Genomic DNA, 14,477 nt, shown 5'->3' on the forward strand with positions numbered 1-14,477 from the left:
CTGGAGTTTTATTAGATCTTTCTGTCTAGAACAGCTAGATATTATATTCTATTATACATCTTTAGGAGTATATCTACAACCACGTTACTCTTCAACAGTGTGGCCTAGTGGAAACAGTACTGCCTTAAGAGTCAGAGGACACGCCAGCTGAATGACCTCAAGCAAGTCACTTAACTTCTCTATATTTCAGTTTCCTTATCTGTAAAATGGGATTAAAATACCCGTTCTCCCTCCCCCTTAGCTATCAGCCCCAGGGGCTGTTTCTCATACTTACCCTAGTGCTTTAGAACAGTGCTTGTCATAGATAAGTAGCATGGCCTAGTGGAAGAGCACGGGCCCAAGAGTCAGAGGACCTGGGTTCTAATCCCAACTCTGCCAATTGTTTGCTGTGTGACCTTGGGCCAGTTACGTAAATTCTCTGGGCCTGAGTCTCTTCATCTGTAAAATGGGGATTAAATACCTGATTCCCTCCTACTTAAAGTGTGAGTCTCATGTGGGACAGGGACTGTGTCCAACCTGATTAACCTGTATCTACCCCAGTGCTTAGAACTGTGCTTGACTTTCACTAAGTGCAGAACAAATGCCATAATAATATAGTAAGCATTTAATAAATACCATTTGTAAAAAAAAGTTTATTACTTGGTTTGAAGTTCACAGAGAAAATGAGGAAATTCACAAACAAAAAAATTGAAACCCTGGCTTACCTGGCCTAAACCTTCCCATACAACTTTAACCAAGTGGTTATAGTTGAGCTTACTATGCAGAAGAACCTGTTCTCGAGTCCAAAGGGAGCAAGAGTGTGCACCCAAGCCAGCAGCACAAAGAGAAGACAGAACGAATGGGAGAAGCAGCAGTTTAAAGGCCTACTGGGAAATCTTGTCATTTCCACTTCCTAATGAACAGGAAACAATCCTTTTGCTTTCTGGAAAATGTAATCTAGACTGTAAGCTCATTGTGGGCCGGAAATGTGTCTGTTATTGTTATAGTTTACTCTCCCAAGCACTTAGTACAGTGCTTTGCACACAGTAAGCGCTTAATAAATACGATTGAGTGAATGGGATGAATCATCTACCTCTTTTTGCTTGAAGTCCCTCAGGATCATCTCTGACAAGAGGTTGAGTGGCTCTGTCAATCAACCATGTTTATCGAGTGCTTACTGGGTGCAGGGCACTGTACCAGGCCCCTGGGAGAGTACAACCCAACACATCAGACACATTCCCTGCCCACAGCGTGGCTGTGTGGAAAAGAAAACAGCCCACCGGACGTTCTCTGAAAGCTTCCCATGAATGAGGACTGCTGAGGGGACATGGGGTAACTAGTTAACTAGGTAACATGGTAACGAGGGTCAGGATTCCAGACAGACCTGGAACTTTCCAGAGGTGTACGGGCCAGATTCCACGAGGAAGGGGTGAGAACCATGAACCCCAGCCCAGCTCACAGGTGTCTCAATTATGCTTTGAGCTCCTAGGGTCTTCTTGCCACTCCCTCCTCTCATTGGTATGGGGTCTGTGCTTAGCATCCTTATAAATGGGTGGCCCAAGAACCACCTGTTGGTGAGCCTGGGGGGAGATGCGTGGGGGAGGGGGGGAGGTGTGTGTCACCTATTCCTTCTCCAGCTGGGGTTCTTAATTCTTGGGAATTTCTTTCTCCCCAGAAGGCCAGAGAAGAAATGGTACCAACTTGTCTGTGGCCCATGACTATGGCCACAATTGGTCAGAAAGGCTGTGACCTGGTTAACATCTACTGTTCAAGATTTTTACTTTGAGAGGGGGAACGCACTATATTGGGCATCTAGTGGCGCCCAATAAGTAGTAATTGATGATGATAATATTGTCCAACCTACTAGCTTCTGCTTTCTCCATGGGGGTTCCCCTAGAGTAGTAAAATGGATGTAGTCAACTTTCTCCTCTACTTCTGTGGCCAAAATTATTACTTGCCCTTAGCAAGTAAAGGGAGTAAGTAAGACTTAAAGGACCTCTCCTGATGTCTGCTGTGTCCTTACAGGGAGGATGGGAACACATTTCAGTCCGCGCCAATGCGACTGAAGCCCTGAAGACAGTATCGCAGGAGACGAGTGAAGCGCATTCTCCGGCGATAGGAGACCTGGAAGAGGGCGAGGGAGGAGACGGCAACCCATTCACCAAGTCAGTGTTGGTCATGAATGCCGTGCAAGAGGTGAACAGCAGAGCTGTGAGCTGCTAAGCCGAGGTTTGTCCGCCACTTGCCCCTCGGGCCCCTGCAGGAAAGCTCTGCGGGGAGGGTGAGCTTTTTTTTAATGGTATTTGTTAAGTGCTTACTAGGTGCCAGGCACTGTACTAAGCACTGGGGTAGATACAAGCTAATTGGTTTGAACACAGTCCTCATCTCCACTTTACAGATGAGGAAACTGAGGCAGAGAGAAGTGAAGTGACTTGTCCAAGGTCACACAGCAGACAAGTGGTGGAGCCAGGATTAGAACCCGGGTCCTCTGACTCCCAGGCCCATGTTCTATCCACTAGGCCATGCTGCTTCTCATAGCATCTGGATCTGCCCTCCTCAGCAAGGGGCATTGCTCACCTTGGAGCCAGTGACTGGGGGAGAAGGGGGACATGGGGTCCCAGAGGGATTATGGGGGTGGGGACTTAGTTGATCCGAGTTGACCTGTCAGGCAGTGGACCCTTGCGCTGATGTTCTGTAGGGCTGAGATGTGCTAGGTGAGCCTTTTACAGTTCTAGCTATTATATTCTTGTTCTGAAAGAGTAATAGTATCAGTGTCGACGGGGGATCAGGGAGGGGTGAGGCTTGTAATGACATGCTTGGTAATCATCATCATCATTGGTGATCTTTATTGAGTGCTTACTGTGTGCAGAGCAGTGTATTATGTGCTTGGGATAATACAACAGAGTTAGTAGACACGTTCCCTTCCCACAATGGTCTTACAGCCTAGAGGGGAAGACAGAGATTAATATAAATGAATAATTTGAAAATATATAATTTATAGATATGTACATAAGTGCTGTGGGGTGAATGTCAAATGCCTAAAGGTCACAGATCTGAGTGCCTGCTCACTAACTGGTAGTGAGCAGTAACTTAGGAAGCTTGGAAGTTGCCCCATACGCACATATCGGGACCTTTGAGGAAAGTGCACCTTTTTGGGCATTGATCAAGGAGTGGGTTGGAATCTTTTTCTTCCTGTTACTTTTCCCCAGGATCTTCCCATGCCATTCCAGCCTCCATTGAGCCATTTCAGAGCTGGCTGCCAAGGACTCTTAAATTTGGATCATCTGAGGTTTTTCCATCAGCCAGAGAAGCATTGCCCCCTCAATCCCCTGAGTGCCAGAAAGCTCAGCCTGCTTGCCCCAGTCTCTTGTCTCCCATGGCATTGGTTGTCTCCTCCTGGAAAGGAAAGAGGAAACAATTTGCGGATGAACACAGAGAGACTGCTGTTGGGACTGTGTTCTCTTCTAGTCTGAGGAATGGGTAAGTTCGGATACCCGGAGGTATGCGTAGTCAAGGACCTGTGAACTGAAATGTAACGGAACTTAAACCCAGCGTTCAGAAAATGGGGAAATCAATTGCTCTGGATCAATTCCTCAAGTCTACTAGTTGAGGAAAAAAGGTTACTCTATTTGGAAGTAATTGCTTGGGTCACGTGCCTAGAAAGCCAAACTCAAGAAGGTTGAGCATCTCCAAGTTGCTTGGACTGACACTGGTCCAAACATTCACATTTCACAAAAGAACAATAAGAAAATAGAAGGAATAACACGCTAGTCCTAAAAATGTTGTTTGTTTTTTGTCTGATTCTTATTTCTGTGACCTTGGGGTACAGGAACTTGATCTTCAGAGGCAGGTATGCTCTCCCATTCAAAAAATAATCACAGCCCTTATTCTATTGGGTGAAAAAATTGGTTTTGTTAATTTGTTTCAGAAATTGCACTTTTATCCTGATTTCTTCTGTTTCAGCGTGGCAAAGAAAAAAGATCATATATCATTTGAACACTAGATTCCATTTATGCTGTTTGTGCACGCCTTAGTTTTCTTCAGGTACTGGACATATTTCTGTACATGATTGAGAAAAGAAATTTAGTCTTAATTTAATTACAATGCTAGTTATTTTAAGAGTAACTCACTTGTAATAGACTTGAATCTGAAACTCAGCCTCACAGGGTATCTTTTCAGAGAATTGTTAGAACAAGATAATGTCTAAATTCTATTCCACTGTATTGTGTTTTCTAAGTTTTCTATAAGTACTTCATAGCTTCATCTCCTGTGGTATTTCTGAAGAGTTCAACAAATGTTTTTCTGCATGCATTGTGTTTTTGACACCATGGTAGTGTACTGTCTTGATGTACAGATATAAAACTCATCAAAGTGATGCTTAGAAAAAAAATATTTTAAATGTGATGATTTCCTGTTTACATGTTCCATTTCAAGCTTTGTTTCTAGAGGGCATTAAGGTCCACATTTCCTGTAAATTAGTGTCCAGTTATTCCAGAAAGCATTATATGGAATTGGTTTTCCACATAAATTTCTTTACTAGCTTTTTCCTCTGTCCTCTCTCAGAAGGTGAACACAGGTCCCTTTTGAGAACCAAATGTTTACATGTTCAGTACTAACTGGATTCTCACAGGTTTGTGATTGATCCAATAAAACATGCACCAGAACAGCAGTCTTGCATCTCTTTTTTTTGTTCCTTCATATTCTATTTTAGATCAGATGCATTATGTAAAAAGAAAAAATTAATACACATTTATGTTACAGTAACTAAGGCCATTAGAAAATTGGAGAAGATTTTTTGCCTTGGGTTTCATGGCTTATGCAGTCCCGATCTCATTTTCAGTCCACAGAAAGCAGTCTTAATAAGAAATGCTTTTTGTCCCCATTCAGCGGAGGACAGCTGAGAATGTCAGGTTGTGTCAGTGGCGTGGGGCGGCGGCCCATCTGTGTGTCATGTTCAGCCTAGAAGCCTGCACACTTGTCGGCCCTGCTCCGCCTCCCGCTTTGGAAGTTGTTTGAGTCCTGAGGAAGACCCTGAGGCCACCAAAAAGAGCAGCAGAAGAGGGACGGAAGAGCCCCGAGCACTCCGTCGAAAGGTTCGGAACAAAGGGAAATCTGGGATCCCGACTTAAGCTGAGCCCCAGGAGTGTGGAGGTCAGCCTGGTCTCAGGCTTGATGCCAGGTAAGAGTGGGGGCCACACCTGCATGGTATGGGGGGCAGGGGCAGGAATATATACCCAGCTATATATACCTCAGCATCAGGAATATCTCACAAGGAAATATGGCTAAAAATGGAAATTTCTACTGCCAACCTCAGTTGGGAAGAATACTAATTCCTTGTGTAAATGTAGCCTAAAATGCCTGGAAACTACAACAGCTGCTCTTTATGAGTTGGGGGAAGAGTGAGGCTCAAATTGCAAAGAAAAGAGTAATTTATCACTCTGGAAAGGGGCAATCACCTTGTAAATCTTAAGTCCATTAGTTAGTGACAATCACCCTGCTTAAAGTCCCTGTAAATGCACAGAAGCAGATGCTAAAGCCAAAGAGGGATTTGGGGCTGTTCTGTTAAGTATTGAGAATTATTATTTTGTTCCTGGAAGTCACACAACCTAGAGAGCAGCCTCAGAAACTTTTTGGATGCTGAATGAAAATGTGCACCCCACACCCAAAAATAACCTGTCGGGACTGGACATTCCCCACTTCACTTACTACTTGAAGAACAGATTTAAAATTATGGTATTTTGAGGCTAAATAAGACAAAGTAAAGTTTTTTTAATGGTATTTTATTAAGCTCTTACTCTCTGCCAAGAACTGTACTAAGCACTGACGTAGATACAAGATAATTGGGTTGGGCACATAGGCCTCACTGTCTTAATCCCCATTTTACAGATGAAATAACTGAGGCATAGAGGTTAAGGGGCTTGCCAAAAGTCATACAGTAGGCAACTGACAGAGCCAGTATTATAACTGGGAAACAGCGTGGTCTAGTGGATAGGCCACAAGCCTGTGAGTCCGAAGGACCTAGGTTCTAATCCCAGCTCTGCCACTTGTCTGCTGTGTGACCTTGGGCAAGTCATTTCACTTCTCTGCCTCAGTTCTCTCATCTTTAAAATGGGGATTAAGTAAGGCCATGCAAGACAGGGACCTGCATCCAACCCAAATACCTTATATCTACCTCAATTCTTAGTACAGTGCTTGGCACATAAAAGCTGAACAAATACCACAGTTATCATTATTATTAGATCCTCTGATTCCCAGGCCCATGCTCTTTCCACTGGGCCATGCTGCTTTTAAGTTTAAGACCCTAACTACAGTTATTTTCATACAGTTCAGTTCTCCTATAACAAATGGCTTCCCGATGCATTTTGAATCAAATACGGTTTGGGAATAGGAAAGGTTCTTCTGACAATGCATGTCTAGCTAGCTGTGCATATGTACTATGCGTGTTATAAACATGCATTTTCCCAAATATAAGGTTCTTCAAGAATGTAACCTTTTGATATCGGAGGATTGACTTTTTCATCCACGGAGGGCAAGATATTTAACCTTCCATCTTGAAATGAAAGAGGGATTGGCAGACAATAGGAGTAGTTTCTGGGTCTCAGTTGTCTCATCTCTAAAATAGGCACTCAATACCTATTTACCCTCTTTCTAGACAGTGAGCCCCTTGTGGGGGAGGGACCAAGTCCTACCTGTTTATATTGTATTTGCCCTAGTGTCTACTACAGTGCTTGGCATACACTCAGCACTCAAATATCTAGTTATTCTTTTTTAAAATCAGACAGTAATAATGTGGACAGTGATTGACAGGTGAGCAGAGGAATGACCCCATTAGGCACCTTACCTAAAATAATAATAATAAAAAATTATGGTATTAGTTAAGTGCTTACTATGTGCCAAGCACTGTTCTAAGCACTGGGGTAGATATAAGGTAATCAGGGACTGTTAACAGCACAAAATGGAGTGGGGATTTGGCAACCGTAGAGGTAGACACACAATTCCCAAATGCAATTCAGGCCAGAAATCTACTTTGGGAGCTGAATTACCTGATTTAGCAGGCAGTATGGATCAAATTATCCAGAAAGTACCACTCTCCACATCCGTAGACACCTCTCCAGGATGGGGCCAATCCCCTTGGCCAATGCTGTGAACTGGATTGATGAAATTTTGTGAAGTGTTCAGGGAACCCTGAAACAAGGTACTAAAGAACAGTAATAATCAAATATTCCTCCTCACATTTCCAGGGTGTTGAAAGAAGCCCAGACCTTGGGCAGGGAATTCAAGTGGTTCAAGTAAGCAATCAAATTTATTATGTTCAAAAGAGAACTCCTCATTGTATTTAAGTTGGTTCCTTCTTATTGTCCTCAGGTTTCATTTAATCCAGATCGAAGGTCTTCAGCTGCCAACATACTTAGATCACATGGAGGCAGAAAAATAATTTATTCATCCTGTTTGAAAAATCAGAGTGCAACAAGCACAACAACTAGGACAACATAGTGGGTAGAAACTGTTCCTGTGGTGGTTGGGGGGGATAGGGAGGGAGAAGATGGGTAGGGCCCTTGTCCCATATTTTCAGTTCTAGCGACTATAAAATCACCACTCTCATCTTAATCAAGTCATAGTGCAGTGTAAGGCCATGATTTGGATATACACAGAGGTACTGACTCATTCCAAATTTTGGTGTGGCCCCAACTTCACAATGAATAAGGTATGAGAAACCCATGAAATGTTGCTGATGCAGGTAACGGGTGATGTCAAAAGAACCCAGTCTTCCCCATAGCTGTTTACAACCTAAAGCCACAAGCTAGCTATAAGCACGGAAATCCCAACATAGACAAGCAAAGAACCTCACACTCATAGCCCTAAGTGCTGCATAAATACATAATTAGACCACATTGTCAAGGGAGTAAACACCTGCAGATTTAACCTTTTGGCACCTTCACCCTATAGGAGACAAGCTGGAGGAGCAATTGGGCCAGTGTTTACTCAGAAGGATCAAATCTGAACTCCAAAGGGTTAGTCACACATTGAGATTCCCTGCTACTGCCCATGCTTTTAAGCCTTCCCAGACCTATGATCCTTCATAATAATTCTTAAGGCAAACAGATGGCATAAATTAGTCAGGGCACCAGCCACTTCTCCTCACCAATCCACTGGAGTTTATGAAAGTGGCTTTACGTAAGTGCCATTTCATTGCCAATGTTGGTGCAACATGGATACTAAGTATGTACCAAGCCTCCAAAAGAAGCAGGTTTAGGATTAAAAATTCAGTGCCCCAAGTTTCCTCTAAATCCCATAAATTAAACATTTTATCTGCATTGTAAAAGATGTGTTCTACATTGGTCACACAAAGCAGCAAAATGACACTGGGTGGCACAAAGTTCAGATCCTAGTAGGAAATAAACCCCTCCTGCTAGTCTTTGTTGCAGCTGCAGATAAAATTCATCCCAGAGCTAACCCACTTCCAAAATAAGACCACCCCCATACTGGACATCTGCAAGTAGCTTTCATCCTTTCTGGCAACTCCTGAGATGTTTTTCAGGTTAGGTCCCAGGTGTTGTATTCATTCAGCAGTGACCTTTCCCTGGAGCTTAGGACAGGAGTGGGAATGATCTTGGCTGCAGCTACCGAATACACACATGTGGAAAATGAAACCAACAATCACCTTCTGCCCCAGATTCCCCCCAACATTGGTGTCCAGGACTACTGCAGTTCAAGAGGTTTGGAGATGTGATAGACATAGCATTATTTAAACAGAGCCTTCTGTTCTCTAGCCTTGGATGAAAAAGAATAAAAAATAATTGCAAGTGAAGAGAAAAGGCACTTCACTTATTTTATTTGTAGTGGAACTCTCCTGGTGAATGGTTGGGCCAGTAAAAACCTGTGGGGGCTAGTAAACTTAGTGTACTATTTACAAGACTGGCTTAAAGATTTGTATTACAACAAGGGGCTCATTTCACTCCCTTTATCTGGGAACAGGAACCCTGCCAACTAGCCCTGCCCTGGCTTTCTTGCATCTTAGCCGAGGCGAAAGCCAGGACGCAAACAAAATCACAAATGACCTCACGGAGACAAGAGCATCACGTGCTTTCCTGGAGGCCTCGCTTCTACTTTAAGGTTCTGGTGAGGGGATCAGGAACATAGGAGTGATATCAAAGTAGAAACCTGTGGAGCTCCAGGCCGGAGAGCCTGTGGGGTGGAGGTAGCATTGTCATGGTCAACTCTGGGCTTAGGAAGAAATTTGCTCCCCAGAGCCCAGGTTTTTGTTGCTGCCCAGAACACTGAAGTTATTTCTACTTTTGGGACCTGGGCTCCTGGTTGCCCAAGCCCCAACTTGTACTGTGAGGTGTGCGAGACCAGGGACTGTGGCATGTTCTTCCTCTGGACCTCCTCTCAGCATACACTAGTTTGTGGTGCACCATACAGTAGAACTTGGAGAAAGGACTGACTGTAAGTTCACTGTAGGCAGAAAATGTGTCTGCCATCTCTGTCGTATTATACTCTCCCAAGCACTTAGTACAGTGCTCTGCACATATTAAGTGCTCAAATTCCATTAATAATGACTGCTTGAATGAATGACTAATTGAAATGATCCAGGAGGCCCTCCAGAGGAGTTCCAAAGACAGTGGAGTTCAAGACTGTGGGATGGGGCAAAGAGAGGAGATATCTAGATTTCTCCTCCAATGCCCCTCCCTCAGAAGACAAATGCATATAGCTCAGCCTCCAGCCACAATTTCACCCACTGTTTTGGACTTTCAGCTGAACACTGAACTGTATTGTCCTGTAATGCCATGACCCTTCCCTAGTTTTTCCCCTAGCCCCTGCTAAAAGGTGAAGAGCAGAGTCATATAGGATTCATAATGCAGCCCTACACTGATCGGGAACAGTTTAAGACAAGGGTAAGGGTTCGCGAGGAAGAACGAAAATGGGGGCGGGAGGGTGCCTCCTCAAGTCATTATCTTTGGGCAGCTTTTTCCCCTCATGAGTTCTTCCCGTCCTTCTCCCCACTCACATCACACACTGGTCCTTTCTTTACTGCATAGTTTGAAGCTTTCAATTTTTAGCAATAACCTGCAAGAAAACCCTATCTCCTATTTTCACTACTGATTGCAGAGGCCTTGGAATTTGAAACAACATTGCAATTAAAGTCCCGCAACTCTTGAACGCTTGATACATCCCTTAACTCCCAAGATTATAGTATGGGCCAGAACTCCCCAAAGAAAGTACTAGATCCACACAAAGTATTCAATTTCTAAATTTAATACAGTGCTCTGCACACAATAAATACTATAATTACTATATTACTATCATCATCATCGTGGTTACCTCTGAGGATTCCGGGTACCTCAATCAGGCTTAGGTAGCCTACCTCATTTAGGGAATAAGGCCTGTTCAGCTCTGGGCAGAAGACCGTGCAGTCTGAATATCACTCGTAGCATATTCCCAAAGCAGAACGTATTTTACCAAAAGCCCCTTTCCTTAATAACCCGACTAGCCCGGCAAGAAGGGCAGTGCTTGGAATGGAGGCTTCGCTGTAGCAGCAGAAGTCTGAGAGGAACATCCAGGGCCAAACTGCATCGCAGCGCTTAGGTGCATTTCACCGCACCTCCTGCCCTCTTGCAGAAGTGGGTGTGGGATAGAGCCGTCCCACTGGCCTACTACTAAGTGCTCCCTGAGGGATTCCACACACAAGACCATTGTTGGGTAAGGATTGTCTCTGTGGCCGAATTGTACTTTCTAAGCACTTAGTACGGTGCTCTGCACTCAGAAAGCGCTCAATAAATACGACTGAATGAATGAAAAATGCCACAAGCCCTGAAGCCTTGTCTCAGAGGAAGCTCCTCCCTTAACCTGGGCATCACAGACACCAGCCCTGTCGGTTGGGTGAAGGGAGCCGAAACTTGGGCCCACCCCATCTCCTCTCCTGCTAAAAGGGTGGCAGCACCTAGGGGCACCAGCAGACCGAGCAAATCTCTTCGCTCTGGGATGGTAGGTAGAGCTTCCTGGGGTTCGGTGAAATCCCATGGATGAATTGGTATTTGAAATAAGAAATCTAAGGAGCGGGATCAAAGTTCAGACACAACTCTCCACAAATACCCGTCTCACCCACTCCCCACAAAAATATAGGATATGTCCATACCACCCAGAAGTTGCCCGATTTCCCCCTGGGAGAGTCCAACCATAGAAACCTGGTGGGTTTGCTACTCCACCAGACACATGTCCTGTAGGGTAGCCCAAGCTGCCCACTCCATAGGAGCACGAAACATCACACTAATGTGCTTTGTTCTCAAAGCCCATTCTCCTTTTCCCTTTTCTGGGACATCACAAAAAAAGTCTATATCTATTTTTAGATTAGAAAATAGTGGAAACAATCCCAGGAAGCCGCAGGTACCCTCTATGCTCTGGCAAATGTTTTTTGAGTCCTCGATAGTGTTGGGGGGATTCAACCAAGCAGAGGCAATTCCTCATTCTTGCACCTGGAGACACCAGTGATTGTCCTCTACAGGGAAGCAAAGGAAGGAGGAGGGAAGAGGAAGGCCACCCAATCAACATGTTAATATGCCTCCAAAGGGGCCCTGGACCAGGGTGTAACCTCCCTCACCCTGCCAGAACACTGAAGAAAACACTTCCAAGATATTTCATGTAATTCCTGCCTGGCTCACCAAATAGCAAGAGACTAAAGAGCTGGGCTCTTCAGGATAGTCAACCTACAGCACACTTACCAAAGCACACTGATTTGTGAAAGACATCATTGATGTCTGAGAAAACCTTAGAACAAAAAGCCCTAAAAGCTCTAACCACCTCAGCAGCAAACTTCTCCCCGCTTCATTTTCGGGGCACCCAATTTTGGCTCTCACCCTATGATCACCAAGCTGCAATTAGCTTTCATTGTTCACTAAAGCCTGAAATGCTACATAATGAAGGGTAGGTAGATTATTATGGTAACATTTTAAAAATAAACACTTTCATGTCATTTTGTCTTGTGGGCACATGCGCACATGAATGCATGCACACACACACGCACTGGGTTTAACAAGTACCAATTAGAAAGCCCCGTTAAAAAAAGGTGTAACAGTAAGGCCAGGCACCATTGCACACTTCTGAGAGTCCCTCGCTCCCCACGCCTCAGTCAGTGAGCGGCTGCAGGGCCAGGGGAAGGCACTCTCGGCCCCCGGGTGTTGACACCGGCAGCTCGGCAAACGTAGCCAGCGGCCACGTGGCATCGCGCTCCCTCAACCGAGCCGGGACGAACCCTCTCCAGATGGCTGGGATTGAGCGAGAAGGTCAGGCTGCTTCAGGGCCTGGCTGAGATCTGCTCTGCGTTTTCCAGGAAGTGACGTCGGGGGATCAGAGAACACTTGCCACTTGGGTGTGGGAGGCTGGGAGATGGGCAGGGAAGCCATAAATGCAGCAAATGAGAAAACTGGAACGGTTCGGCCGGAAGCTCGCCAAAAGAACTAGTGTATTTTTAACACTTTGCCTGCCCGGAATGATCCAAGACTCCAAAGTCCTCCTAACTCTGGTTGAAGGAGATGGCCGGCTCTAGCTACCTTCTCGGAAGCTGTGGATCTGCGTGGAGTATTTCTTTAGGTGTCCGTCGCTCTCCTCCTCGCCTCGTTGTTGTTGGTAGTGTTGGTAGAACTTGGACCCGTGGGCCGCACCGTCCCCTTCCAGACGAGGCCGGCAGCCGTTGGACATATTCAGGATGGTGGAGGTCAACGATTTGATGTAATTCTTGGCCAAGGTGAGCGTCTCGATCTTGGAGAGTTTCTTCTCTGTCCGGACATGGGGTATGACCTCCCTCAAGGCCTGGAAGGCGTTGTTGAGCTTGTGCATCCGCTGGCGTTCCCTCTCATTGCTCTCCAGTCTCCTCAGGTTGCTGGACTCCCGGCTGCCTGGGGAGGGCTTTTTTCGGGAGCCGACTAACTTGCCGCCATCTACCGCTCTCTCCCCCTTCCTCCTGTCCCTGTTTCTCAAACATTTTGTCAGTTCCTGCTTGCTGGGTGTTGGCTCACCATGAAGCGTCTCTTTGTCTGCTGAAGTCCTGTGCTTCGTGGGTTTGTTTTTGGTCTTCATATTTCAGTGGAAGACAGGAAACTTCCACCTGGTCTTATCTCCAAATTGAGAAAGGGGGGAAAAAAAAGGAGGGATTTAATCTTTGAGGACTAGCCTCTGCTACACCCTAACAACCAGGGTGCACTTTTTTTTTACATTCACACTTTCAGGCAGATCAAAGCCCGTCGGTGACCTGAAGGTTTAATTCAGCGGGGGACGCGATACGTGGAAGTTACCGTAGAAAGTCAATTTTCTAAAACCACCGAGTCAAACCAAGACTAGCTTGGATCACTTTCTCTTTTTCCAACTAAAAAAAGATACTGGACAACCGGGTAAAGGTCTAGCCTGTTCAGGTGGATTATCCAAATACTCTATTTCCAATTAGTTCAGATAATCAGTTACTCCTAGAGTTTATAGTTGAACTTTTTCCTTCTGGTGAATTTTCTGCCCTTCAAAGACAAACCTCTGCAGCCAGCCGGGTCTCCCATCAACACCGTCCCACTACACTCACCCCCTTCCTGGGCGAGAGAAGCCGTCCTCCAGGTAATCCTCACTCCCATTCTGGGACATGGTGGGTTCCGGCCTCCCCGAGACTGAGACCCTCCAGATCTAGGGGAGAGGAGAACTCAGCTCTTTACCCCTCGATGACGATATATCACCACACCAGGGGGCAGGGGACCGACCGGCTGTGTAAATCTTAGCAATAAAGATACCGAGTCTGGCGATGACTAATAACCGGATCGACATATTTATCTGTTTGGCTCAATCCAGACGACTGCAATTTAAATCACTAGGGTACAGAAGTGATGTGAACAGTTAAAAGCTGCCCAGAGAGAGGACCGGAGCAGAGCCGAGATGCCCCCTCTACCTGCCTCGACGTCCCAGACCCTGTCAAACCGGCTGAGCAGGAGGCTCGGGGAGGGACAGGGTCCCCAGACCTCGAGGTTAAAGAAGAGGGGAAATGGGGACTTGGCAGTTCTGGGGATGCAGGAGAGGAGGGTATCAGAAGGAGAGAATAGGGGTGGGAACCCTCCAACCCTCCCCCATCGCCCCCGAGGTGGTCCTCTCCTAGAAAGGTAGGGATAATCCAGCCCACCGCCCCCACCCCCAGTCACAGGGACACCTTTCCCTTCCCGGAGCCCGTGAGGAGGGGAGTGGGAGCGGGTCACCCCCGTCTCCTGACACTCACCGGCCTCTGCCAGTCCCATCCTGGTGCTGTCCCCCATCCAGGGGCTCTACCCACGCCTCCCTCCACTCTGTCCCCGCACCTGTTGGGGGGTGGCGGGCCCTGCCTACCTGCGGAGCGGGCCGGGGCCGGGGCTGCCCACGAGGGACAAGGACAAGGACACGTTGCTTTAGAGCGGGGCGGGGAAGGGGAGGGAAGGGGCAGGGAAGGGGCGGGAGATGCTAATGAGTCGCAGGTGCGGATGTTTGGAGGGGGGAGG

The 14,477-nt window shown here is 46.2% G+C and overlaps 2 protein-coding genes across 4 annotated transcripts in view; one reads left to right on the top strand and one right to left on the bottom strand.

Moving 5' to 3' along the window:
• The window catches only part of TECPR1 (tectonin beta-propeller repeat containing 1), a 57,460-nt gene extending 52,812 nt beyond the window's left edge, over positions 1 to 4,648 (top strand). For 2 of the 3 annotated variants that reach the window (XM_029056349.1, XM_029056356.1), the window contains 2 exons: positions 2,005 to 2,208; positions 3,189 to 4,648. In XM_029056349.1, the coding sequence (XP_028912182.1) occupies positions 2,005 to 2,202 (198 nt within the window). In that variant the 3' untranslated portion in view covers positions 2,203 to 2,208; positions 3,189 to 4,648. Of the gene's footprint in view, positions 1 to 2,004; positions 2,209 to 3,188 lie in introns of those variants that run through there. The other variant, XM_039911090.1, reaches the window with a different exon arrangement.
• Positions 4,649 to 12,418: 7,770 nt separating this feature from the next.
• BHLHA15 (basic helix-loop-helix family member a15) lies at positions 12,419 to 13,864 on the bottom strand. Its single transcript, XM_003428249.5, has one exon. It carries the CDS (start codon positions 13,051 to 13,053, stop codon positions 12,520 to 12,522), a length of 534 nt encoding a protein of 177 aa, XP_003428297.1. The 5' UTR covers positions 13,054 to 13,864; the 3' UTR covers positions 12,419 to 12,519.
• Positions 13,865 to 14,477: the final 613 nt, after the last annotated feature.

This window comes from Ornithorhynchus anatinus, chromosome 2, assembly GCF_004115215.2.
Source record: "Ornithorhynchus anatinus isolate Pmale09 chromosome 2, mOrnAna1.pri.v4, whole genome shotgun sequence".
NCBI lineage: Eukaryota > Metazoa > Chordata > Mammalia > Monotremata > Ornithorhynchidae > Ornithorhynchus > Ornithorhynchus anatinus.